The sequence below is a fragment of the Cydia pomonella genome, chromosome 14 (genome assembly GCF_033807575.1).
Source record: "Cydia pomonella isolate Wapato2018A chromosome 14, ilCydPomo1, whole genome shotgun sequence".
NCBI lineage: Eukaryota > Metazoa > Arthropoda > Insecta > Lepidoptera > Tortricidae > Cydia > Cydia pomonella.
In genome coordinates, this window is record NC_084716.1 from 6297729 (window position 1) to 6324265 (window position 26537).

The 26537-nt window shown below is 37.9% G+C and overlaps 1 protein-coding gene across 1 annotated transcript in view; it reads right to left on the reverse strand.

The window, feature by feature from the left end:
• LOC133525349 (neuropeptides capa receptor-like) overlaps positions 1-26537 on the reverse strand; it is a 146549-nt gene that overhangs the window by 54697 nt on the left and 65315 nt on the right. Inside the window, exon 3 of the mRNA XM_061861633.1 lies at positions 13162-13361. Coding sequence (XP_061717617.1) covers positions 13162-13361 — 200 coding nt within the window. The remainder of the gene's footprint in view (positions 1-13161; positions 13362-26537) is intronic.

Sequence of the window (26537 nt, forward strand, 5' to 3'; positions counted from 1 at the left end):
ATGTGTCGTAAGATGGCAATAAATTTACTGTGGCTACAAAGTTTTCTTTGACAATCCACCTCTATTTCAAATTCTCTTTGCCCGTTCGAAGCCAGGCCGGGTCGCTAGTTTATGCATAAACCGAAAGATGTTTAGAACTTCATCGGTTACATTCGGTGTGATATTTTGTATTTATTTTTTCTTTTTTGCCGACCTAGCTTTTAAACCATTTTATATTACTATCAGTTCGTTATAAACATATAAAATTTAATTATGACGAATCCTAAGCCAATACTAACAGGAGTTTTCCGTTCTAAATTTAATCCATGCGGCAGATTTGTTGAGAAATAATATCTAAAACTGGCCAAGTACCAGTCGAAACGCGCTCCGATAGTTCTGTGCCACACACATGTAAGTTGGGTGTCAACAGGTGGCTGTAGGAGCTCTGTGATGAAACAACACAACCTAATTGTATTTGGGTGTATTAGAATTGTCTCGATAAGTAGGTATTCGTTGCAAGAAAAGTATAGACAGCGAGACAGCGATAAGTTTCTATCAAAAAAAAATTTTTTTGACAAAAACTTTTTCCTTAAGACTTCAGGCTTGATTTTGTAATCTGTATATCATATCAATACGCTATTATTCTATTATTATCTTTAGTTTAAGTTCTTAGTAAGTTTTATTATGTTTGTTTATTTCTTTGTTTTTGGATATAACGTTGATAGTAGCAATTTTGAATGTTGGATTTATTTGTGTCTTTTGATGTTGCCTGATTATTTACTTGAATACGCTATCAACACCGAATTTTGACTTTGTAACTCATAAAACTCTTATTTGAATCGGAGGACTTAAAATGAAACAATAAATCTTCCAATCAAAGATACTTCGACATTCCATAATTAAATTTAGATACCATTTTCGTTCTTCCCTTGGAGATTTAAATTCATCACAATAAATGTGTCGCTAGAGGTGCAAGTGCTTAAAATCTCATTCCGGTTCCACGTTTCGCATGAGCTCTGTTTTAAACATTAATGTTTACACAATCTAGCAGTGAGGAAATATAAGTAGTTTACATGTCGCTATACTAGCTACCAGTGGCGGCGCGTCACAAATATTCGTAGGGAACCCGGAGCTAATTTTACTTTCCTTGTCTTCATGATCCGATCGTGAAAGTACTCGACGGTCTGAAATTAGACAAGCCGGTGGGAATCGAGTTCTTTGAACGATCCGCCACTGCTAGCTACACTAAATAAACAGATTCTACATTACGAAGCATTGCGATATATGAGAGAGTTGCATGTTTACATGTTAAGGTGATTTTGCTCCGGCGAAGTGAGGAGGAATGAATACTACTCGTTTTTTAGCATTAGAAAAAGAGTAAACAAACAAATATGTAACAATTATATATGTAGCCATGACCTGTATGTTTTTACATTCTTTTGGCTTCATAAGTACCTTATATTTACTTTTTTTTTAAAGCAAGTTTTGATCAAAAGACTTATCAAGATTGATTCCATTTATTTATTTCTCATGGTCAGGAAGAAGGTCGTTGTTGTTCTTAAAACTGTGCAGCAAGTGATACGTTTCGTTGCTAGAGCATTTTACTTTCCAACTACGATTTTATTCATTTTTTTACGATAAGCAATTGAAATTTGGTTTTGAAATTTAACTGCCCATTACATAAATAACGATATTTTTACCTAAATTGTTAGTTGAAAGTTCTTTCATGAAATATCACTGAAGTTTATACTTAACCGTGTTTTTAATGCACTTGTATTTTACTATCCTCGTATTCGAAATGAAAAGTAGAGTGTGTAACTTTGGGTGAAAGGCGCCACTTCATCTCTTGGTTAACAATCTACTATTACTGTGGAATGAAATCTTAAGCTGAGATTTGGCACTTGGCACTTTCAGGGTCATTTGCACCAACTGACGGATAGATCAATGGCAATCAGTAGTTAACTAAAAAGTTCTCATATTCAAAATATTTTTAAAACGGATTACTAACGTAAATTTGGTAAAATATTTAATCAACAATAACAATATACAGAGGTATTACTATAACTATGTAGCTTAAATCCAAAATAGGTCCTTGAGGCATTGTACCAAGGATGCTGGCGGCATTTCCTCGTTGTATCGCAATGATGTTGTGCGAGGAAGCCACCAGCTTTTCGGTCCCCAGTTACGTCAACCAGACGCTTCGATATTTATGCAAAAAACTTGTGCTCGCTGGGGCTGGGACCCCATGGACGTATTTGTGGAATCCTCGAAAATTGGATTGAACATTCGATTTAATTACTTTAATAACTCGTTTAAAATAATTATAATATATTCGAGTCTCACGGGAGTTTTATAATTAAAATTATAAAACTTCTCATACAATACAATTTAGCGAAAGTTTTAACGGTGACTGACGGTTTGGGTCAACAGACCCTTTGTGTTAAATCATCTACAGTAATGTACAACGTGGTTATATTACAAAGAATATTTAACTTGATATTTGTTAACGTGTATTAATTACCTGAACGTGTATTAATTAATGTTTACGAGTAAAGTTACCTTATTTCATGTTTCTACTCGTTTTCATATTTTTTACAAACCTGTACACCTCGCGAACTACCTCGCTCCGCCATTTTGCAAAAAAATCCAAAAACTGAATCGACAAAAAAAATAACCTACGAGAATCGTGTTGAAAAATGCGACCAGTACCCCTAGTGTAAATAAATTCGATTTCGAACGCGTTTGCGTTTAGTCTCATTTTGTATTGGATTTAGAAAGAGCGCGCCAAGCGGGACGTTTTGGAAACTCAAAATCCTATACAAAATGAGACAACGCAAACGCGTTCGTCACGTTATGATGTCGATCAAATTTACACTAGGGGTACTGTAGACAAAATGTTTGAACAAACTGGAACGGGGACCTTCGTGAATGAGTACGTAATCCCAAAAAAAAGTATTTTATTAGTATTTTATTTTAAGTTTAGTATTATTTATTTTTAGATTTAGGTTTTAAGTTTTATAGTTTAATAATGTTTTATACGATTACATTACGAGCTTTGCATTATGAGATTTATGTTTTGGTCCTTTAATACATATAAACAAATGAAGTATTAGAGCAATCCCAAAATGTTGCTCTTTCTAGCTATGAATATCAAAATGATCACTAAAGCTTCTTACTTATATTAGGCACTTTAAGTAGCTCAGACTCCACTGATTGGACTGGCAAAATTACGAACACAACGAAATTCTTAGAACCTTTAGTCTTCCCATCAAATGCTTTTAAACGTTCCCTTTAAATCTGACAAAAGGTTTCTTTGGGGCGGCGTTTGAGGGATAGGGGCAGCGACCCCCGTGACGGCTCTTTCCTGGTTCAGCAAATATCGCTGGCTGTGTAACGCGGCAATGCCGCTAGCATTTTTGGCACGTTTGGATCAGGTGACAGTCGGAACGGGACATAAGGCTTTTGATATACAGATAGTTTGTTATAATTAATTTAATTTTTAGGTTTATTTCTAGATTTAATTATTTATCAGAATGCATTTTGGACCTAATAATTATAAATATATAATGGTTTCTCACTAGGAGACTAAGTATTCGCAATTATAGATTCGTAGTAATTTTAGTTCAGAATTCCAGCTTTTGAGATATAGGTACTTAAGGTTGGAGTTAGGTTCAATAAGCAAGTATTTGTTACAGCGCGGCTTACGTGGGCGATGACTCGCGAATGCGACGCGCTAAGCTAGTATTCTTCTGTATAAATCCAATAAAAAAAGTACGTAAGCAATAAGTTCGATCAACACCAAAAAAACGCATTTTTAGAAGGATTATCATATTTTTAACTTTTGTGCAAAATTTGCAAGAAATCTTTAAGGTGCATAAGAAACAGACTTCGTGATTTTTTTTATAGCGTTTCCAGCCGAGGCATTACATAATGCTTCTCACGACTACTGCGAGGAAATAAGAAAACATTTGCATAACTATAAGTACTTTAATAAATAAAAAAAATTATATTGATGTGAGGACAATTGTTGTAAGAGATGTATTTTTACCAGGAACATTTATATTTTCGTCACTAGAAGAACTCATTTTTATGCCGTAGATACGTGTTTCTTGTATTTTTTTGTCAAACACAATTTACACTAGGTATCCAATTCAGTAAGTATTTTCCGATCCGGCCATGTTTCCTTTTTTTATCACTTTTAAGAGGCTTTTTTCTGTTACTTGCTGCAAACCGACTCTAAACTTAGAACCTTAGCGCCAAAAAAATGATAACAGTTAGTTAGTTAGTGCTTCTGGGCATTTTCCGCAACTCGACAACCGTTGTGCCTATTTTGCGTGAAACGAGGTAGCGCTACTCTAACCACCCCAGCTCCTCCACGAAGCCTAGCAAAGTTTTCAGGCTGCTAATTGCCTCTCCTAGTGTGCACGGATTCCCTAGGTATTTGTTCCTGTATACTTCTACCTGTTTGCAGTCTAGGAGAATATGTTTTGTTGTTTCTTCTTCTTCCATGCACGCTCTGCACATGGGGCTGTCTGTTTTACCCATATTGTGTAGGTGTTTGTTAAGTGTGTTATGTCCTGTAATTAATCCTACTATTTTACGTAGTTGGTGTCGAGGTGTTTTCAGTAGTATTTTGGTGAGTTTGTGGTTCAGTTCCGGTAGAAAATCCTTGGTCTGCCTGCATGTGTCCATTTCATTCCAGTATTTATTGTGCAGTTGTCTGTGATGTAGGTCTAGCTGGTTGTGTATATAGGATATTGGTAGGGGTATGATGGGCTCGGGTCCATATGCCGTCGTTTCTGAGCCTTTCCTGGCCAGTTCGTCCGCTGCATCGTTTCCTCTTGATCCACTATGCCCCTTTATCCATTGAATTGTTACTTTGTTGCCTTCTTTGCTCACTTCCGTGAGGCTTCGATGACATTCGAGTATGAGCTCTGAGTTAATTTTGTCGCTGCATAGCGCTTGTAGTACTGATTTACTGTCTGACAGTATTAGTATATTTTCGTGTTTCACCTGTCGTCTTGTTATAGCATTGCAAGCTTCTATTATTCCCACACATTCAGCTTGGAATACCGTGTTATGTTCTCCCAGGGGTTTTGAGATGTGTATGTTCAGGTCTTCCGAGAAGACACCACATCCTGTCCCTTCAAGTGTTTTTGAGCCGTCTGTGAATATTCTTAGGTTTGTTTGGTCTAGTCCTTCTTTAGGATCCTCTGTTAATGATATGGCGTATTCTTTCCAGAAGATCATAGTTTTTGGTGTTTTGTCGATGGGCGCCGCCAGCATGGGTAGTTTTGAGATCATATTTTCATAGATCTTCTTGTGCGATGAGCTGAAGGATGTCCATAGGTTTAGCTTTTTCAACCGAAGAGCCGTGGCAGCCGCTTCTTTTTGTATATATATGTGTAATGGTAGGAGTCCTAGCATTATTTCTAGCGCCGCAGTCGGAGTAGTTCTCATACAGCCCGTCGCAGCCACACATGCTAGTCTTTGTGTTTTATTTAGTTTGTCTATTACCGTGGTTAGCTGGGTGCGGGGCCACCATACGACCGAGCCATAGCTGATCATTGGCATTATTACCATTTTGTATAGCCACAGTATGATGTGAGGAGCAAGTCCCCATCTCTTGCCCACCATCCTCCGGCATTGCCAAAAGGCTACTGTTGCTTTGTTTAGTTTATTGTCCAGGTGTTTGTTCCAGTTCAGTCTATCATCCAGGATTATGCCTAGGTATTTTACATCCTTTGAAAGTGTCAATCTTGTGCCAAAAAGGGTTGGCAGTTCGTATGTACCCAGTTTTCGTTTGTGTGTGAAGAGAATTGTGTCGGTCTTTTTTGGGTTTACCGATAGGTCATTCTCCTTGCACCATTTCTCTACTATTTTCAGTGCTGTCTGTGTGAGATCACACAGTGTGTTTATTACTAGGCCGCTGATTAGTATTACTAAGTCATCTGCGTACCCTATAGTCATAAAATGTTCGTTGTTTAATTTTGTTATCAATTCGTTCACCACCAGGTTCCATAGCAGTGGTGAGAGTACTCCTCCCTGGGGGCATCATCTCATGACTAGTGCTTGATGAGTTTGGTTTTCGGATAGTCTTATTATTCTCTGTCTTAACATATTCATTATCCATTCGGTTACGAGTGGATTGGTTCTATGTCTTTGTAATGCTTGCTGAATGCTGCTAAAGTTTGTCTTGTCAAAGGCTCCTTCTATGTCGATGAAGGTGCCTAGGCATGAATTCTTCCTTGCTAGCGCATTCTCTATGTTGCTTACTACAGCGTGGAGAGCTGAGTCAGTTGATTTCCCTTGACTGTAGGCGTGTTGGTTTGGATGGATTTCTATGTTTTTTAGGGCCGTGTCCTTCAGTTCTCTGTCACATAGTCTTTCTAGTGTTTTTAGCATGAAGGATGTAAGGCTGATTGGTCTGAAAGACTTGGGGTCCGAGTAATCAGTTTTGCCTGGCTTTGGGAGGAAAATCACTTTCACTTCCCTCCATTTATGTGGTATATATCTAAAGGCTATACAGCTGCACAGTAGATTGGATAGGTGTTTGATTAATGTATGTCCACCCCATTTTAGTAGGGCTGGGTAAATTCCGTCTGTTCCCGGCGATTTAAAGTTATCAAAACTATTTACCGCCCAGGTCGTTTTGTTATATTCTGTTATACATTCTGCTGTTCTCCATTCGCTTTCAGTTGGATTATAGTTCATTGTATCCTGTTCTGGGTCTTGCTCATTTACTACTTTGCATCCTGGGAAGTGAGTCTCCACCAGTAGCCTTTCTGTCTCAGCTGGGCTGCTAGTGGTACTATTATCTGGTCTCCTCAGGGTGCCCAGTAGTTGTCTTGGTTGGTCTGCAAGGATTTTCCTTGTTCTGTTTGCTTGAAAAATGATAACAATGAAACATTGTAGTAGTGGTGGTTCAGGTGCTACAGCTATTGCCTACTTTCCAGCTTTGATTTTAGACCATCTATTGCCACATTTCCGAACAGTGCAAGTGGCGTGAAAAATATGTATAATGCTGAAGCGATAGACATCAAAATCAAAGTGATTTATTAAGATTTAGTTAGTGAAACCGTTTTCTCCTGAGATGGAATTTCATAGAAAAAATATCGTTATTTCGTTAGGATCGCAAAGCTATTCTTCCCTCTTAAGAGGATAGTAGACTTCTAAATATCACAACCATATGAAAGTCGTTAGATATTATGTAAGTTTTTTTTCTTCAGTGCGAAATATTTAGTGCAGGAACCCTGGCAGGGTCGCCATGTACGGACGGCGTTAATGAAACAACAGCTTCGATAAATATTATGATTTATTTCACCTCGAATTAAGCAACACTTTTATATATAAATTTCTTACGTACTAATTTACATACCTACGATACCACAGTGTTTTTTAACTGTAAATTATATTAGTTATCCCATAAGCATCACCACGTCTTCTCGCGATTTATGCCTCGTGGCTACGTTGCTATTAATAGGTCTATTGAGTTATTCGAATTTCTAGTAATTAACGTTCATGTGATTTTAGCATAATGAGCTGTGCACATCTACCCCCTAGGGAAATTTGATAGAATTTCCAGAGCTGCATTCTGACCTCAGATCACTTACCACTAGACGAAAGTGTAACACTACTTGTCCATTCAATGGTACGGTGTGCAGCAGGGCCAACAAGACGCGACTCGCGCCCAACGTGAACCCTATTCGCTCATGCACCATTGGTGCTTGAAAATGGAGACCTAGGTGCTTGAAAAAACACGTGAGTGAAACTGTACAATTATCTTAAAATTTCATATTTGAGCACATCCGCTTATTAAAGTTGCGTTCACGTTTAGATACAACTTCAACCTGGAACTGGGTACTCATATACAAATAATTTAAACAAAAATCAGGTTGTCAGGGTAAACATGAAATTTTGTAGTTAAACTTGAACTTTCAATATTTTATGCAAACATAGCGACTCCAACAATACAATAATGTGATACTGATCTTAAATGGATCTGACATCATTCCAATTCATATTGATGGTTCTAATTTCCTTTAGAGGACCTGCTGAATTGCATATTATGTTAACCTTATAATCTTCCACCAAAAACGTCACTTTTGTCACTGACAGATACAAATATACAGTGATAAATATATAGTGATATTATACTTCATATCATATTGAAATAAGATCTAATATCTAAAACTCGAATCCAAAAACGTCACTTTTGACACTGACAGATCAGATGTCTGTATCAGATCCGTATCATAATGGAATGAGATTTGAAAAGTAAGACTCCAAATGGCCTGATATTCTAGAATTAAGATTTACTACCAAAAGACCCAAGAGTTATAAAGTAGGGTATAGTTGTAAGTAATAGTGAGACGATGTAGGATAGAACGAGACGTACAGTGGCTCCATCCGTACATTTTACAAATGAAAGCGCGTCTGTGAATGTAAATTATATTAAGTTTTGCGGAGTTTATGGGAGGTTATCTAATTCCTGTGCTTCCGCCCAACAGAAAGTTTGATTAAATGGTAGTTGTTCATAACATACCTACATATGTCGTTGCTTTGATCTTCGGGTCCTTGCAAATGATGTGTATTATACAACTTTCTACGTTACCGATCTTTTTTATGATATACGTCTAATACACTTATGAGATTTAAGAGCATGTCATTATACTACCACACTTGCTTCTTCACTGAAGCCAGTGTGAAATTTACGATTTTTAATTTTTTTTTTTCATATTTAACGTTAAAATATCCATATATATTTGTCACTGATCATACCATTTTTGCCTTCTGATTATATGTCTCCTGTGTATCACCTAATTAGCTGGGCACTTGCAAACTTCATAAGGAGGCTTAATATGGACATGACTCAAATGTCTCAATCTGGTTCGAATAAGTAATTCAGTTGAGTATTATTTGTTTTTCTTTCGGCTTTATAAGTATCTATAGTGGAATCGAAAACTCATACTGTTCATGAATAAATACATTTTAATAAACATGGATATCCTAATTAAATTTGGCGATGAAACCAAATAAAGTAAACGATTTGCTAAATATAAGGCAATTCTCTAGGTAATAACTCCTTTTTATCGAGCTCAGTCGTCACTAACAAGACGACATTCTAAATGAACGTAATATGTCTCCTTCAGTGCCTAATGACGGCCTATTTCATTGACTTAACACGCATATCATATGAAGGTCAAACGTTTATTTATGCGTCTCGAAAATCGTTGTTTGGTTCATTCTAGGACTTCTTTATTGTTCTCTTAATATTTTCTGTTCAGGACAGCTTTAAAATGGGCACAACTTTGATATACCCGATAACTACTCAACGACACCCTTTTTGTAATTCCCAGCACAGTAACTTTGGCCACTAGTTTAATAGACATTTTTGATATTAATTACGTCTACAGAACCCTTCTTAGGGCCACCCCATACTAGCGTCTTTGAGCGTCGGCATCACAGACCAACCCAGTTTTCTGTGGTCGGCATCTAGTCAGCGTTATGGAAAATGGCGTCGCTGCGCGGTTGCGGCAACGTTGCGTCGAGCAGCAGCGATAGAGTTGACTTGACGCCGATGCTCGGGAGACGCTATACTTTTCGCAAAACTAACTGGCCACTGAGATCATAATGCTATCTCGCTACCCTTGGTTAGACCAACCAAGAGTGAAAGAGATGGCATTATGACCTGACCGCGGCCAGATAGTTTTACGAATAGTATAGTAGGGTGGCCGTCTGGAAACTTAAGTCCGAACACGACTGCAAAGAATTAGCACAAAATAAAGCCTTACCTAAAAATCGCTTATATATATATCACACATCACGCATAGTCCCTTTTAAGTCATTTGGTGGCTGTTAGGTTTTGCAAACTTATGTACCTACACTATGAAACTTTTACAGGAAGTTACGGATGGTCATCTGCTTAGAATTGTATATTTGGCTCTGTATCAGTCTATTTTAAATCCATTGGGGCGGTTCTGCATAAATAACTTTAATAATTTTAGAGCGAGCTCAAAGAGCGGTTCTTAAGATCTCCCTGGGACAGTCCCGACGGTATTCTACTACTGAACTTTTCAAAGAAGCGCACGTCTTAAGTGTTCATAGATATATAACTACGGTCGAGGAAATTGATTCTTACGCAGTTTACAACCAAATTTACTTGAACCTGCGATATAAGTAATTTAACTGAAGCGAAAATTCGTATCCGACCATTTCGACCCTAAAGCCAAAATTGATTGGCTTGATTCATCATTCATTCATTTAAAAGAAGTTCCATAAACATCATTTGCCGAAGGTATAATTAAGTTGTACACTTAATTATACTTTGCGGACTAAATGCGTAGCATACTAATGTAGCCTTATAACTTATATGTTTGGTATAACTTAATGTAAGTTGGTTAATAAGTAAACAATAAACATTAATTACGTAGAGACTGGTTTTTAGGGTTTCATAGCCAAAATGGCAAAAACGAAACTTACTTATAATTTCGTCATTATTCGATAGATCTTTTTTTCATGAATTGGGTCCCTTTTTGTACCTCGAGGCGCATTAATCTTGCACGTAAGTAGTACCCATACGTACTCGGGTTTCGATTTATTTAAATTATTTCTCTAATAAATATGCAATTTCATTCAGACCAAGATCTCATTTTACTTTGATGATGTCTTCACACAGAAAAGTGTGTGTGTCGAGTTTCAATCGGTACGAATTGTTTCACTTTCAGTATACTTTAAATAGTTACATGGTAGAACAATTTAATAACCATTTCAGTTATACATAATACAAGCCTTATTTCTTATTCCACCTCCTGTCTCCGTTATCAGATCAGCTCCATGTTATGATATTGCATTGTCATCTGATTTACATATGTATTTCACCTCAATCAGAAGCCGTGCAGTGGGTCAAATTTAGCTTTCAAGATTTGACCCACACTAACTCTTCTTCCTCGCGTTGTCCCGGCATTTGCCACGGCTCATGGGAGCCTGGGGTCCGCTTGACAACTAATCCCAAGATTTGGCGTAGGCACTAGTTTTTACGAAAGCGACTGCCATCAGACCTTCCAACCCAGAGGATAAACTAGGCCTTGTTGGGATTAGTCCGGTTTCCTCACGATGTTTTCCCACACTACTGTTTTTTGTTGACCCACACTAACTACCTACGAGTAACATACTTACTTACATACAATACATAATAACAGGGCAAGTTAAATAAAACCATGTAAAAATACCGATGTAATACGGGTGATTTGCCAAAATTAGGTTAAGTATTATTTTAAGGCATATTGCCAGTCCTTGTACACGTGCAGCCTGTGGGTTAACTATACTCAGAGGGCAATAAACGCCTTGCGCGTTCAGTATAATAACATACTAAGGATGCTGTTGGGTCTTCCTAGGTACTGCAGCGCTTCTGGTATGTTTGCGGACTCACATATAGATAGTTTCCCGGCCATATTGCGGAAACGGACAGCTTCCATTATGCGCCGTGTACGGGAGAGCCCCAACAGCATCCTGAGTCTAGTGGCAAACAGGCTAGATTGCCCGATTGCTAGACACTGGCACAGTCTCCATATTCTTACATTTTAATTTTTAATTTTAATTGCAGTTATTTATAGTTTATAGGAAGCTTGACATTTTAATTTATTTTTTGACTGCGCTTAATCCTTGTTTATAAAATCCATTTATTATTTTAATTTAATCAATGAAATGCTCAATCATGTAAATTTTAATGTCTAGTATTTAAATCGATTTAAATTTTCGTTTTTATTTTAATTCTTTTTATAAATGTTATATGTATATGGATCAATGTTGTCTGCAATAAATGATTTAATAATAATAATTATTATTAGATGTTTTCGAGCGGTAGACATTGAGACAATATATTACCCACTACTATGAAAAAAAAAAAAAAAAACAAAACAGCTTCCGAGGCCGTTATTATACACCACATTGAACCAATACAAGTAAGGATACTCGCGCCTACAGTATTTATTGCAAAATCTAAACAAAGATATTCTATATCCGTTTTCTTTTCTTATAAACAAAACAAATTAGATTTCCACCTGCTTCGATCGACGATGAACATATATTGCCAAAGAAAACAAACATTGGGTTTTAAATAGCTGTTTCCATTGACATATATCTAAGGACGGGCCTTACGGGCAATAAGAATGTGGCCAGTACAGCGGCGTCACGCACACGAATTCGAGCCAATCGTGCAGTGTCACGCCACAACGCGATTGGTTGATAAGTTCGCATCACGTGCGTGGTTGGTCGTTACTAGTTGTGTTAGACTACACACATTAAGAATGGGGCTACACTAACTAGCACCATTCTTAGTGTCCGTAAGGCCCGTCCTTAGATATATGGCAATGGCTGTTTCGGACCACTTTAATAGTAATGAAATGACTGATATCAGCTGTGTTCGATGTAAAGTTTGTGAAGAACTAATTCTCACTTAAGAGGAAAGGGGGCGAAGTGGCGTGACCGCTGATCGCTTCTCCATACAAACGTAGTCCTCATGACCAATGACCACAGCCCCTTCGTTTGATATTTTTTAGATTTCAGAATAATTATAAAAGTAAGGAGCTTTTAAAAAATCTATGGAATTTGTTTTCGCTCCAACTTCAATCATAATCAAAGTGAAAAAATACTAAAAGTAGAATTAGATCAATGTAAGAATTAGGCCTAGTCTTATCATATGCATAATCTAGGAACAAAACACATTCTCACATTAAACTTAAACCGCACCGCCCGCTGTCGGCAGGGTATTCATCCTCACACCCTAGAACCTAAATGGTCACGCACTGTGCGGTTTAAGAGGAACTTCCTCCCGCGCACGCTCCGGTTGTGGAATGAGCTACCTGCCGAGGTTTTCCCGAGGGTCTACAGTATGAGGTTCTTCGAAAAAGGAGTGTACAGATTTTTAACGGGTCGGCAACGCGCATGTAACACCTCTGGAGTTGCAGGCGTCCATAGGCTACGGTGACTGCTTACCATCAGGCGGGTCGTATGCTTGCTTGCCACCGTCGTGCTATAAAAAAAACTGTGTTTCATGATGTCGCAATTTAACATTTTCCCACTCACCTTTAAATAAACAAACGCAACCTTGCGATTTCCTAGCCGACTTTCATACCGTGGCTCTGGTGCAGGGGGTGACAGATAACGTGTAAATGCACTCACCTGGTGGATAGTCCAAGTAGTGTATGCTAGTGTACGTAGCCACGGGGACGGCGGCGACCATCGCCAGCGCCCATATGGCGGCCACGATCCGCAGCGCGCGCCGTAGCCCGGCCATGGTGTACAGGTGCAGGGGGTGACAGATAGCCAGGTAACGCTCGAGGGAAAAGGCGACTATCGTCAGCACCGATACGTAGGAGGCTCTGAAACAATCGATCTATCGTAAAAATGCATATAATATGTGCATTGTACTGTACAACAACCTTCCTCAAGACATGAGGCAAATGGAATATAAAAAATTTGCATTAGTGATCACTAAATGGCTAAATGAAAATTGTTTTTATAGTATCCAAGAATTTATGAACTTTCAATTGTACAACTAGCTAATAACTAACATTACTATTTACATAATTATTGACTGATTTGAATTTATTTTATTTGCATTGTAATTTATTCGTGATTATTGTATTAATTTTAATTTAAGTATTATAGTTAAGAAAATGTTATCTCATTGATAACATTTTCATATTAGTTTGTATAATTTTTGCATGTCGTTCACCGACTGAATACTCTATTACCTAATGTACCTTAACACCTTGTACTGTATGTTGTTTTTTAAGTATTCTGGCAAATAAATTAATTCTGATTCTGATTCTGATTCTGATTCGATATTGAACAAATAAATATTGTGGAACAATTTTACAAAAGTGATAGTTTTGTTACGTTTTCTGCGTGCGATTGTCATCTTGACTTGGTCGCCAATAAAGCTAGTGAAGTGTAAAATTGTGAGTAGATACAGTCAAGGTATCGATATTAAATATCGAACACTGACAAAATGACAAAAATATGTATTCACGACCTCATTGCTCATACATTAAAGTAGTATGTTCATATTTTTGGCACTTTGTCCGTGTCGATATTTAATGCCTTGACTGTACGTACGTACGACGATAGGTGATAAAAGTAGGTAAATACCTATTCTTTTGCGGTGAGCGATCCAACTGAACGTTTAGCGACCTACCAAGGAGTTTTGGCCGAAGGGTATCCAGTTCTGGCGGTACCGCGGTCGGCTCCCTAAAACTGCGTAGTGCATCACAGTCATAACGTATTTTGCAGTTTTTAGACATATTTTATAATATGTATGCTAGTTTTAAGTCATTTATCCATGGGCCATTAGTTGCCTGAAATAAAGATATAATTTGAATTTGTTTACACCGATCGATGACTGAATATGTCATGGTATAGATCCGTACTGAACGCGACTAGTTGTACGTATATTTGTACGAAAAATATACAGATTTTAGGTGTTTGCATTAGGCCCTGAGGCTCGATATTACATTACAATTAGGTACAACACATTGAGCACATCGGCGTACGCGCGGCAGTTCGTGTCGGTGTGTGAACCGCCTGTAGGTAAAAATAGGAAAATGTAATCATGTACATAATATGTCAGTATCGGTCGGGCGGGGTATAATAGTATTATGTCGTGTCGTACTAAATATATTACTTTCATATTACGTTTGTCGGTAATTTAGTTAGTTATATGTCAGGGGCGTCATGGCGTAGTCGTCTAATAGGGTTACTACGTACGCCGCAACGTAATGTATATATATACCTATTGCTGTGTTTTCAGAATACATTATGCATTAGGGGAGATAATGGTTAAAATTGTTAAATAGTGCGAGGGCAAATGACACTACATAATAATAACTTGACACAACAACTTGACCCTTTTTAGGGTTCCGTACCAGAAAGGTACAAAAGGAACCCTTATGGTGCGACTCTGTCGTCTGTCCGTCTGTCTGTCTGTCACACCGCTAAATATCTCGAGAACCACTTAAGCTATCTATTTGAAATTTGGAATAGTTATGAACAACGCTAAAACAGACACAGTGAAAGTTTTTTTAAAGCTATGAAAAATGCCCAATATGAAGAGGCTTCGTTTTTGTTATAAAAAAAAAAGATTTATGAAAAAATATGTGAAAAAAAAATAGTTATTGAAGATTGGCCACTTTTTTACAAATAATTCATATATTTTAAATAATAGTATAATATATTCTATTTTCTTAGTAAAATGCTATGTAGATACGTGTCCCCAGGTTCGAACGCAGGTATGAAGTGGGTTTCTTGTAGAAATTACCTTATAACAATCTGACTAGTATTTTGCCTCGAGCAGAGATCTTTCGCTATATATTATTCTCCAGGTCCATAAAAATACATTTATCTAAACCTATATTCCTGCGAAATTTCATTAATAGTACATATAAAGAATACGAAACATATCGCGTAACAAACATGGGACATACAATTACAAACGTGAAAAGTACAACATACCATACGTGATCCTAAGGCCTCTTCGCTCGCTCTAATATTCAATGTTTAATACTTAACATATTCAAATCAATAGCAAGCAGCTAAGTATGCTTTTACTAAGTCAGTTTTTAACCTCAATAACTTCCCAACTACATACTACATACCTATAACACTTTAAACTCTCGCGTTTTATACACATATTTAATGTCATTAAAGGGTCTACTGGTCATTATTTTACCTTTTATCTGACGTTTCAGCCAGGTCGCACTAGCTGTGGTGACGGTAGACTCACCAATCACATTAGTTATGTGGTAGACCGATGGAATACCTAATGTGTTGTGGCAAGCAATAAGTTTACCCAATTACATGATAGATTGCGCTGCCAAACACATTGCGCAAGAAGAGTTTTCCAGCGACCTATACAGGGAAAATATGGATGGGCCCTGGAGGGAAAGTGCCTTAAGATAGCTCATTTTACTTAAATCTAACATTCTTTTATTTAAACAAAACTGCATTAAAAGATTTTGTACAATTAGCTTGTTTAAAAATATTCTTGTGTACTAAATATTCGAGTTTATGGCTATTTTGTATGAAAGATGAGTTTAAGACGTAATGTTAAGTAACATTAAGTATAAAGATAAGCGGAATAAAATAGCGAATGTTTATGTTTTGGAATTTTTAGTCGGTTTGATTCTCGGGCGAGACGAGCGAATAAAAAAAAATGACTGCGCTCTTTTTTTTTAAAGAATAAAACTATGTTTCCTTTAAGTAAAAAGACCTAACTAAAGTTTTTAAGGCATTTCCCCTCCAGGGCCCATTAATTTTCTCCCCACTGTATAAGGGGACGCAGTTGTCAACCTTTTTATTTTTGCAATACCCTTTACCGAGTAAACATGTAGAGTATGTTGCATTAATGGTGTCTCAGTTTTTATTTCACATAGTAATGAGAAAATAGAGTGTAGGTACATAACACGTTTTTCTTATGTTATCAAGTTATTATATCATTCCATCTTCTACCTACATGAATCAATTCTTGTCCAAATAAAAGCGAACGTGAGATAAATTCAATTTCGCGAATTGATATTCTTGTGCGCAAAACTCACAAAAAGTTGCACAAACTCCTATCTTCTATAGACATACAAGAATAACACAAACATCAATCTTTGTATTCGACTATATTGAGAAGTAAAGGAAATTCCATTAGGGATTAGTTCTCACAATAAATATTATCTATGTAAATAGAAGTTGAAGCTATGTAGAATGTTTGTGAATAAGAGGCGTACATAAGTGTTACATCTATATATCGATTTCGATGATGGAAACCTCAGCAATCAAAGGTTTTTCCTCTTATGTGGCTGGCCAGGCCAAACTTGCTCTTAAACACCCTTTGATATTCACAGCAGTAGAGTTGTCCGGACGGCCGTGTTGTACAGTCAAGTTCAAAAATATGTATCGAAAGAATCGTCTCATAAATATGGTACTACGCTCTTATTACACTGGAATAAGATGCCGTAGGACATATTTTTGAGTAAGATGGGTACACCCATATTTTTACACTTGACTGTACGTATGTATACACGTGGGAAGGCTTAGCGGCCAGAAACTTTAAGATACCTACGTCAAAAATTTCCTAAAGATACGATATGGATTGCATATCAGTGTCAAAAATGACGTTTTTGTTCGAAGAAACGTCATTTTTGACACAGATCTACAGTGTTGGCCGAAACATTAAATTTTTGCAATTAATCATTTTTGGCCTTTAACCATTATAAATTGAACCGTAATCTGTAACCACCCGTTACGCTTTACGGTTCAATTTATAATGGTTTTGTTCATTGCAATTAACGTTCGGCCAACACTGCTGATATATCTAATTGATATCCTATCTTTAGCAAATGTTAAATGTATCTTAAAGTTCGAATCAGGCCGTAGGTTCTTGCGTAGTTGACCTATTTATATGATGTCATCAAAGCTGCCGCTGCGTTGAGAAAAATGCTACTTAGCATTCAGACTATGTGCATTGCATATGCATGCACGTGAATATATGAAAGCTGGTTGGTTGGCTATTTTCATTTACAGAATTATTACAATTTCGTAGTACGAGTATGGAAGGCTTCCTGTGAAAGTTTCATTATAAAACCACAAGGCGTAAATGTAAATTCGTATTTACCACAGTCAAAAACTACTTAGTGAAAAACATTTGCGGAATTTATTTACGTAGGGACATAGAGAAATAATAAGTAACTTAGAGGGCTTACTCCCTACATCAGTTGCCTTACTTAATAATAATAAGTTGTGGATTCTCTGCTTCTGCCTTGCCTTAGCCGGCCGGCAGAGAGCAGTCGCAAGAGATGCGTTCTCGAGAGTAGATGTGGAAACGTAAGTGTTGATTATATGTTTAAAGTGACACCTTTCTCCCCTCAACCCTCGTCCAGTGTTGCCCTTGAACCATCCTAGGTGTCGCTTTCGTGGGAGCCCATCTTGTGGGTGCGAGTCACGTCTGCCGAAAATAAAATTGTGTACCAAACGGTATTAGGCAGGCGTCTGGTTTTTTATCCCATAACCCATCAGTCCTTAGTGAAAGCAATGGACATCGACATATAACGTCGGTATAATATGTTATATTTTCGTTTATATTTGATATGTCTGAGTCTCGCGAAAGTTTTATTATTAAAATTTGATTTGCCTCGCGGGCTTACAAAATTAGATTTGCATAAATTTAGCAGGTGACTTTATAGCATTCATTTAATTACGCACCGAAGTTGTCGTCTTTCACGATCATTATGAAGTCCCGTGTAAGCATTTTGAATTTTTAATTAGTTGACACGCGTGCTTCTTCTCTGTGAAAATTCCCACGAATTCTTAAACAAGTTTTGCGTGCAGCTTGTTCACGGGTAAACGTGAACAAGATGCGTGTAACTGCATCGAAATATCGGGAGCTTGAAAACAATACAAAAGGTAATCACTGTCTATCCCGGTCGATTGAAGTCTAGTGAAACTAGCCGTGAATCATTCAAAACTGTTAAATTTTGCGAAAATGTGTATTTACGTTTTTTATAATAACAATTTAATAAAATAGTTTTGAAACACGTTCACAAAACGAATGGGTAAATATTCAATATTATTAATTTCTCGGTATAACTTGAAGCGGTTACATAGTTCAGCAACTGGAGTTGAGCATTTCGAATGGAATTTCCAATACCTAACCTGAAACTAAAGTTTTTAAAGGGTAATAGAGACGAATTTTTATACTAAAAAGGTTTAGTCGTGCACGAGTTAGTAAAAACTAAGAACGTTTCTTGACTTTATACTAAGATTACATTCGTATGTAAGTTAGGTTAGGATAGGATAGTCCGACTCCCCCTCGTGGGTTGCTCACCTTGTCGTGGTGGAGGGGTTTAGTAACTGTGGTTTGGTCACCCACTGTGAAGCGAAGAGGCAATCAGGGCCGGCCTGTTTGAGGCGCGGACTGGCCCGAGGACGTCGTTCGATACCCCCCGTCAGGGGGGTACGAGGGGTCGCTTCCGCCTTTCAGCTGCGGCGGCTGGTGCGGCTGGCCCGAGGAGGACGCTCCAAGTGGGCTTGTTAAGCCTGCTTGTGACGCGCTGGAGGTGGACCGTCGAAGAAGAGGAGTGTCTGATTGCGGTGAGCCGTTCTCCCTATCTTCGACGGCCGAGGTGGCATCGCAGGGGAAGAGGCGTGATAGTATCATGATGCGCCACTCTCCCTATCCCCTGCGACCTTGGCGGGGCCGTTCCGCTGTAGCGGCGTTGGTGGGGCTGCAGAGGAAGAGGAGTGTCGGTGTTAGATACCATGTGCCGTTCTCCCTGTCCTCTGCAGCCGAGTTGTGGTTTTGCGGCAGAACCATAGACCTGATCTGTCGCCGGGCGCCGGGGAATTTTTTAGCGCCCGTGAAGGATGGTCCGACTTCATATTCATATGGAGAAAAAAAGTATTAAATTTTTTTATCTTTACATATATGTATGGGACATTATTATTACACAAATTGACTAAGCCTCACAGTAAGCTCAGCTCAGCTACCGTGGTAAAATAAAAAAGACGTGTGGCACTCGGGGACTGCCGCGGTAAAGCTATTGCATAGCATTTTGTATCAACTTATGCAATTATAATTATTTATTTATTTTATTTATGCAGTATTTCTTTTTCTTTGATATTAATACCACCATAACCAACCACCAGTAAACCAGTATAACGATATGATCTCAGTTGATAGGGATCTCGAGGTTTCACTTCTGATGGTTTTTCGGAAAAGACAAGTACGCTTGACAAGAGATAATGTAAACACTGGTAATTCGTAGTTACTCCTGGTATTTATATATTCCAATCGTTCACCGAGCGCACGACTCAAGATAACCAATATAAAAGTGTGAACCTTGTTTATTCATAGTTACGATACGTATACGGATTCACTTATATTGGACAAGTTGTAAGTCATGGGAATAAGCGCCTTCGCCTGTTTTAGAGTGAGGGAACTAGCACGAAAAACTGACTTATAAACTCGACGCCAAAGCGGCAAACGCTTTCTAATTCAAAAGTTATAATGTGTTGACGGACTTGCCTTGTAGACGGTCTTGCCCACAGTGACCTTATATTAAAATAAAAACCGGTTACATTCTATAGTTTCAAGGAATAGGAGCACATGATTTAAAAAGTTGCATTATTTATAAAAAAAATTGCTGACTCGGGCATGCATGCACTGCATGAAGCGGGCATGCCTACTTGACACTCGGATAAACGTGTTTCTCACATGGGTAATGCATTATTTAGCTGTCGCGCTCACTCAATAACAAGAAAATTTTTAATTTTATTTAGAAAAAATATGTTTTCAAATGTTATAATAGTACTTACGAATGAAAAGTGATACCGTGAGCTTTGTTTTTGTGCTTGGAGCTATTGAAGCACTGGAAAAAGGCGCAACACGGCATTCTTTGGCAATATTTTATCGAATTTGATGACAATGTTGACACTTCAGCGTCACCCATACGACTAATTCAATATAGGTCCCGGAACCTATATTTTGTGGCTCACGATCGACCGCCTGGTACCTCATCTACCCCTATTACGTACATCAATGATACATACAGATTACTATAAACAGCTGCTTATGTATTTGTCCGATTTCGGAGCAGCTCGTCTCGATTCGTGCGAGTTTCGTAGAGTAGTACCATAGAAATAGGATAGTATAGAACGACTGTCAAACTTCAAAAGTGTGACCAAAAATGAAATGCAAGTGTGTGCGTAAATTGTCTATGTGCGAACAAAAATAGTGATGTCATGTTACAACATATTAATAATCTATCGATGTTTAACTGCTTTATCGACTACTTTTTCAAATGTGTTTGTTTTTATAAAAAATGTAATAGGTATGAGTATTATTACTACTATTAGACCTTATTAGCGCCTTTAGTACCTTTAATTTTCTTTTACAGCGGACGCATAGTAAATAACAATACTGATAGTGATAACCGAGGCTACAGTTACAGTCGTTTCAGTCAGCATCAAAATGGTCAAATATATAGGTACACATGTGTCACAATGGTCAAATATATATTGTTACTTATTTTACAGTACATATGGAGCTACTTTACCGCACTAGTGCGATAATTAGCACATTACGTAACTATATCGAACATTTTAAGGGCCATATGTATTGTAATACATTTGCGAATAGTTAATTCGAAACTCGTGTCGACTTAAAATCGTATCGCCACTCATTGCGATTTTTTATTTTTCTCACCTGGTTTGGTGTTCTGGGACGTTTACTTACTTACTACTTACTCCGTTGGCTCAGCGACCCAAAATGAGACTTGGCCTCCGACACAAGACAGCGCCACTTTTCTCGGTCCTGTGCGACCTCTCGCCAATTGTCGACTCGAAGCTCGCGCAGATCCGCCTCCACCATGTCGCTCCAGCGATACCTAGGGCGTCCGATAGGACGTCCTGCTAGGCGACCCAGGTACGCTCTTTTTACGTTTTTTCGTTTTTACTTGACTAAATTACTAACGTAGTCCGATCAAGCATTATGGAACCCGGCGCTGTCGGTAAAGCAGGTGACTCGCGTTGATAAAGCAGGTTTCTGTCGTATGCGGGTGTGAGTGGTGTAACATGTGCAATGTCGTTAACACAAACACATGCTAAGTGTTAACAGTAGGCGCAAATAGTTGACTTACCAAAGAAAATTTGAAATTCGCGCCTTTTCCGCCTGACAAGTTGGGTTGGGTGTGTATACGCTGTCTTGTGTTTCCTTGTGTTAGCGGCAAAGCCGTGGAAAAGTGGTTAAAATGTAAGTAATGTGTTGGAAAGTGAAGTTTAAATTTATCGCTGAACATGTGCATCTTCAAAAAAGGTATTATAACAATCGTTATTATTTTACGTCGGTTATAAAGGTTAATATCTTAATGATGTCTTGTGAACAACTAATTCCATACCTACTAATATACCGACAAGTTATCGATACAGTCATATGAACATTTTGTCAAGCCCTAGCGTAAAGTAACAGTTTAGGTTTTTACACAAAATATTCTAAATTATTGACTAATATCATGAAATATTAACACACAATTGAAGAAAAACTTATAATGAACTGTATAAATTGGCTTTTTACACTTTTTATGCTGTTAATTTGATATAATATCGTTACGAAAATTTCGCTACGATTATCATAATTACCTGTGAAATGAGTATTTCCCTGGGTTTTTTGGCCCTGAAACACAACAATCCGGCACACAACATGACACCATCTTCACTAAATTACTTACTTAATATTTATTTTTGATTTTGATTCTCGTATATTTTTAACGTTAAAAAATACGGCAATATGATTTTGGCCGCCTCGGCCGCCTTCGAATTCAAAAAATGGTTACGTTTTCTCATATGTAGTCTGCCTCTTTCACACTCGTGGCTTGTTCATATACGTGATGGCTTCCCTTTCGCACACTTCATCTGTCTGTCAAGCGAAGCGTATGACAAGTCTCTGAGTAGTACAATACGTCTAATCGCACGCACACAACGCCGTGTCGAAGACTGCCGAACTGAAACGACGTTAGACGAAGTGGGGAGCGTGAGGTTTTTTCGTTACGGAATTTCTGGATTCGGTCCCCGCGCTCAAGGCCCGCGATAGAAGCTATGCAATAGCTTAAAACTAACAAAAACATATTTGGTATATATGGTATAGCGGTGGTGGCCGAGTGGATATGACGTCCGACTTTCAATCCGGAGGTCGCGGGTTCAAATCCTGGCTCGTACCAATGAGTTTTTCGGAATTTATGTACGAAATATCATTTGATATTTACCACTAGCTTTTCGGTGAAGGAAAACATCGTGAGAAAACCTGCATACATCTGCGAAGAAATTCAAAGGTGTATGTGAAGTCCCCAATCCGCATTGGGCTAGCGTGGGGACTATAGCCCGAGCCCTCTCGCACATGAGAGGAGGCCTGTGCCCAGCAGTGGGACTGGGACGTATATAGGCTGAATTAATATTATATTTATTTTACCGTTCGGTTGCATTTATTGATTTATGTATCCACGCCAAATCTCAGCCTTTTAGCACTAACGACCACGGAGCAAAGCCTCGGACAGACAGACAAACGGACATGGCGAAACCAACCGGAACCAACCTGTGCTAGGTGGTTAGTTTCAATTCGATTCGTCTGCAAAACAATAATTATTAAGGGCGGGTTTATTAATTTATTTAAGCTTTATTGCATTATAATAATAAGTATAATTGGAGGACTTAATACTTTAAGGCATTCTCGACCACTCAAACATGGGGCAAAACAGAAATTCTCGAACGTGGGTGCAGTTAGAAAATATTTCAGAACACTTAGCAAGTGCTCTTATTGGTAATTTTGAATATTGACAACTAAAACATTATTTTCAATGTAACGCATATTTTCTGGGAGGTTTGACGGGTTCATACTGCCACACATTATGTAACCCAGCTAATATCAAATTAATTCGAAAATGTATATTTTAAAAATCGTTTTTTAGTTCTATTCAACTGCTCAGCACCGCCATAACTTACCTATATATTTAGAATTTAGAATCGGGAAGACTAAAGCGACAGCAGTGTTTTTTTTGTTATACCTGTTCACATTTACAGACTAAAATGTCATATAAACTTTTCTGGATTTCGCCTAGTTTCAGAGTTAATACCAATCAAAAAAAAACCGGGCTAGAGCATGTCGGGATATGCTCAGTGTAGGGTTCCGTAGTTACCCTTCCGTCACAATAAGCTAAACGGGAGTATAGTACATAGATTGTTAATCAATGGTACTTTTCACCAGAGTTAAATAAATAGGCAAATTTGCACAATCAGTACCTTATTAAAGTGACGTATGGCCATGATTTTTTCCTTTGGACTTACTTGCAATCGGAATCTTTACATGTCTATAGATAAATATCCCATAGCGAAAAACATTTGGATTGCTATATAGAGGAAAAAACACATACCTAGTTAAAATCTTTCGGGTTTTTCGTGTTACACTGTGTATGTAAAGTAATATAATAGAGGAGGCTGGAGTTAATACGTAAATAAAATAATCATTCACGCCAATTCGAACGTACACTGATGATGTCATTTAACTATTGCGCGTCTCGCTCGCACCAGTACATTTAAGGCCAAGTACGAGCGAAATGCACGATGACTGAATGAAACCATTTAGATGTCATTTTGATGTCAGTGCACGTTCGAATTAGCCTGATTAAGTCATAAAAAGTTAGTATTTCGTCTCATAAATAAGCTGTAAAAAACGTCCGTTTGTTAGCGCTTGTTTTTTCTATCATAATCTTTCTATTTCTATTCCTGGATTCTGGATATGAGATCAAAGGATATCACGTGTTACGGCACGTGTAACCTCATCCTTCCGAAATTTGGGACATGACGCTTTAACCCACTAAGACTTCCGAAACTTCCCAGCATGTTTCCATTGTTTACCAATATAGGTATTTACATGGTGTCTCATAGATATTGTATATCTATTGTTATATTATGAACGAAACACGCTTTGATTTCATACATTTTACACGAAGATATTCCAATGCGTGTTTATTTAAGCTATGTTTCCTCGAGTTACTATAAATACTCAAGTAAGATGGTGTGAAAACAAGCTTAGGGTTTTTGAGTAGGGGATTTGAGTTTAATGAATTAAATTGATCTATTTATTTATCTTAAACTTTAATGCACGTAAACAAATAATAAAATAGGCGGATTTAATGCCTCATGGCATTCTCTACCTATCGATCATAGGTTAAAACAGAAATGCGTCAGTGTACAGTGAGAAAAAACGAACGAAAACTGTTTATTGTTGTTTTTTGTCATTTATTTACTAGCTTACACTAACAGGTATACTTACCAAGCGTGTAAGTTACTACATTAGTTACATTGAACTTAGTTTAACAAGACAACACTATACAAAAGATAAACTGCTACTATATATGACTAATAATACTAATCTAGTACCTGGTGCAAAGGTCCAAAAGTCAAAATCCATCGCCATTCACCTTTGCGCCTAGGACAACTCGGGGGGGGGGGGTTAGTCTTTTTGATTAGGTTAGTCTTAAGTTTTGTTATTGTTTTTACTGACCTAAATAAATCGACTGATTGCCAACACTCATTTATTGTTTTTTTTTTTTAAATATTACGACGGTGGCAAACAAACCTACGGCCCGCCTGATGGTAAGCAGTCACTGTAGCCTATGGACGCCTGCAACTCCAGAGTTGTTACATGCGCGTTGCGTTTAAAAATCTGTACACTCCTTTTTTGAAGAACCTCATACTGTAGACCCTCGGGAAAACCTCGGCAGGTAGCTCATTCCACAACCGGAGCGTGCGGAACCTGATTGCTTATCAAAATATAGACCATAATACTAATATTATGATGGTACGAGCATAGTCGTGGGTGTGGAGATCGACTCCAAATATCGAGTTGCTGTGGCTAGGAGTCTCGGTAAAAAAAAGTAGGTATCAAATACGGCAATGTAACAAAACTCGCATGCGTTTATGCATCGTCTGAATAGGCCCGATTGAATTCTTATAGTAGTATGTGTATGTGTGTGTGTTCTTTTAGTATACATTTTTGTAGTAATGTAAATGGCCCTTATCTTTGGCCTTGAAATACGTAAACGCGTTAAGCAATATTAATTGTACGTATTACAATCGAGTTCCGCGAAGTAACGCCTTATTCAATTAATTTCCTAAATGCAGCGTTCCTACATTCGAGTACTACGTAGCTACCACTCAGCGACTTTTGATTTGAAGGCAATTTCCGTTCGCAAAACTCGAAATGTTGGAATGATTTAAATGCCGTGCACATTTTAATCCAGTAACTGTCGATTTTTGTAATGGGGTGCGTTTGCGGATAGACTTGTTTATGGTGTTGGCTCAATGAATAATCCAAGTTTGTCACCTCGAGCACCGAACGCAACTTTGTGAATAAACGAAAAAACCGCTAATGCAATAGTCATCAAAACGTTTTCTCTAATATGCGTGAAAATTTCTTCTTTACCTGATGATAAGCGATTACCACCGCCCATGGACACCCGCAACACCAGATAGGTTGCGTTGTTAAAAACATTAGGTATATTGCGGGCGCTTTAGCGTAAAGCGCCAGTGACTCGTCGTATTTTTAGGTTACTATTGTTTTTTCAGTTTTTTATGATATAGGAGGTACACGACCAAACGAATCGCTTAATGGTAAGCGATTACCATTGCCTATGGACATCCGCAAAACCATAGAAATGTAAGTGCGTCAACGGCATTTCAGATTTCGCTCTTTGCTTGAAGGTTTGAGGGTCGTATCGGTCCGGAAATACCGCTGGCTATAGTTCATTCCACAGTTTAGCTGTGCGAGGCAGGAAGTTTCTGAAAAAAAAACACAGTTGATGACTGCCAACCATCTTAGTAGTGAACAGTACATTATAATACCGAATTGATTTCATTACCTTTATTTTCCGACGTTTCGACACGTTTCACTGGTCATGGTCGCGGTTATGATGTCCCAGCAAAATGTCAAAACAGAGATTTGAGTTAATTATTGTCAATAG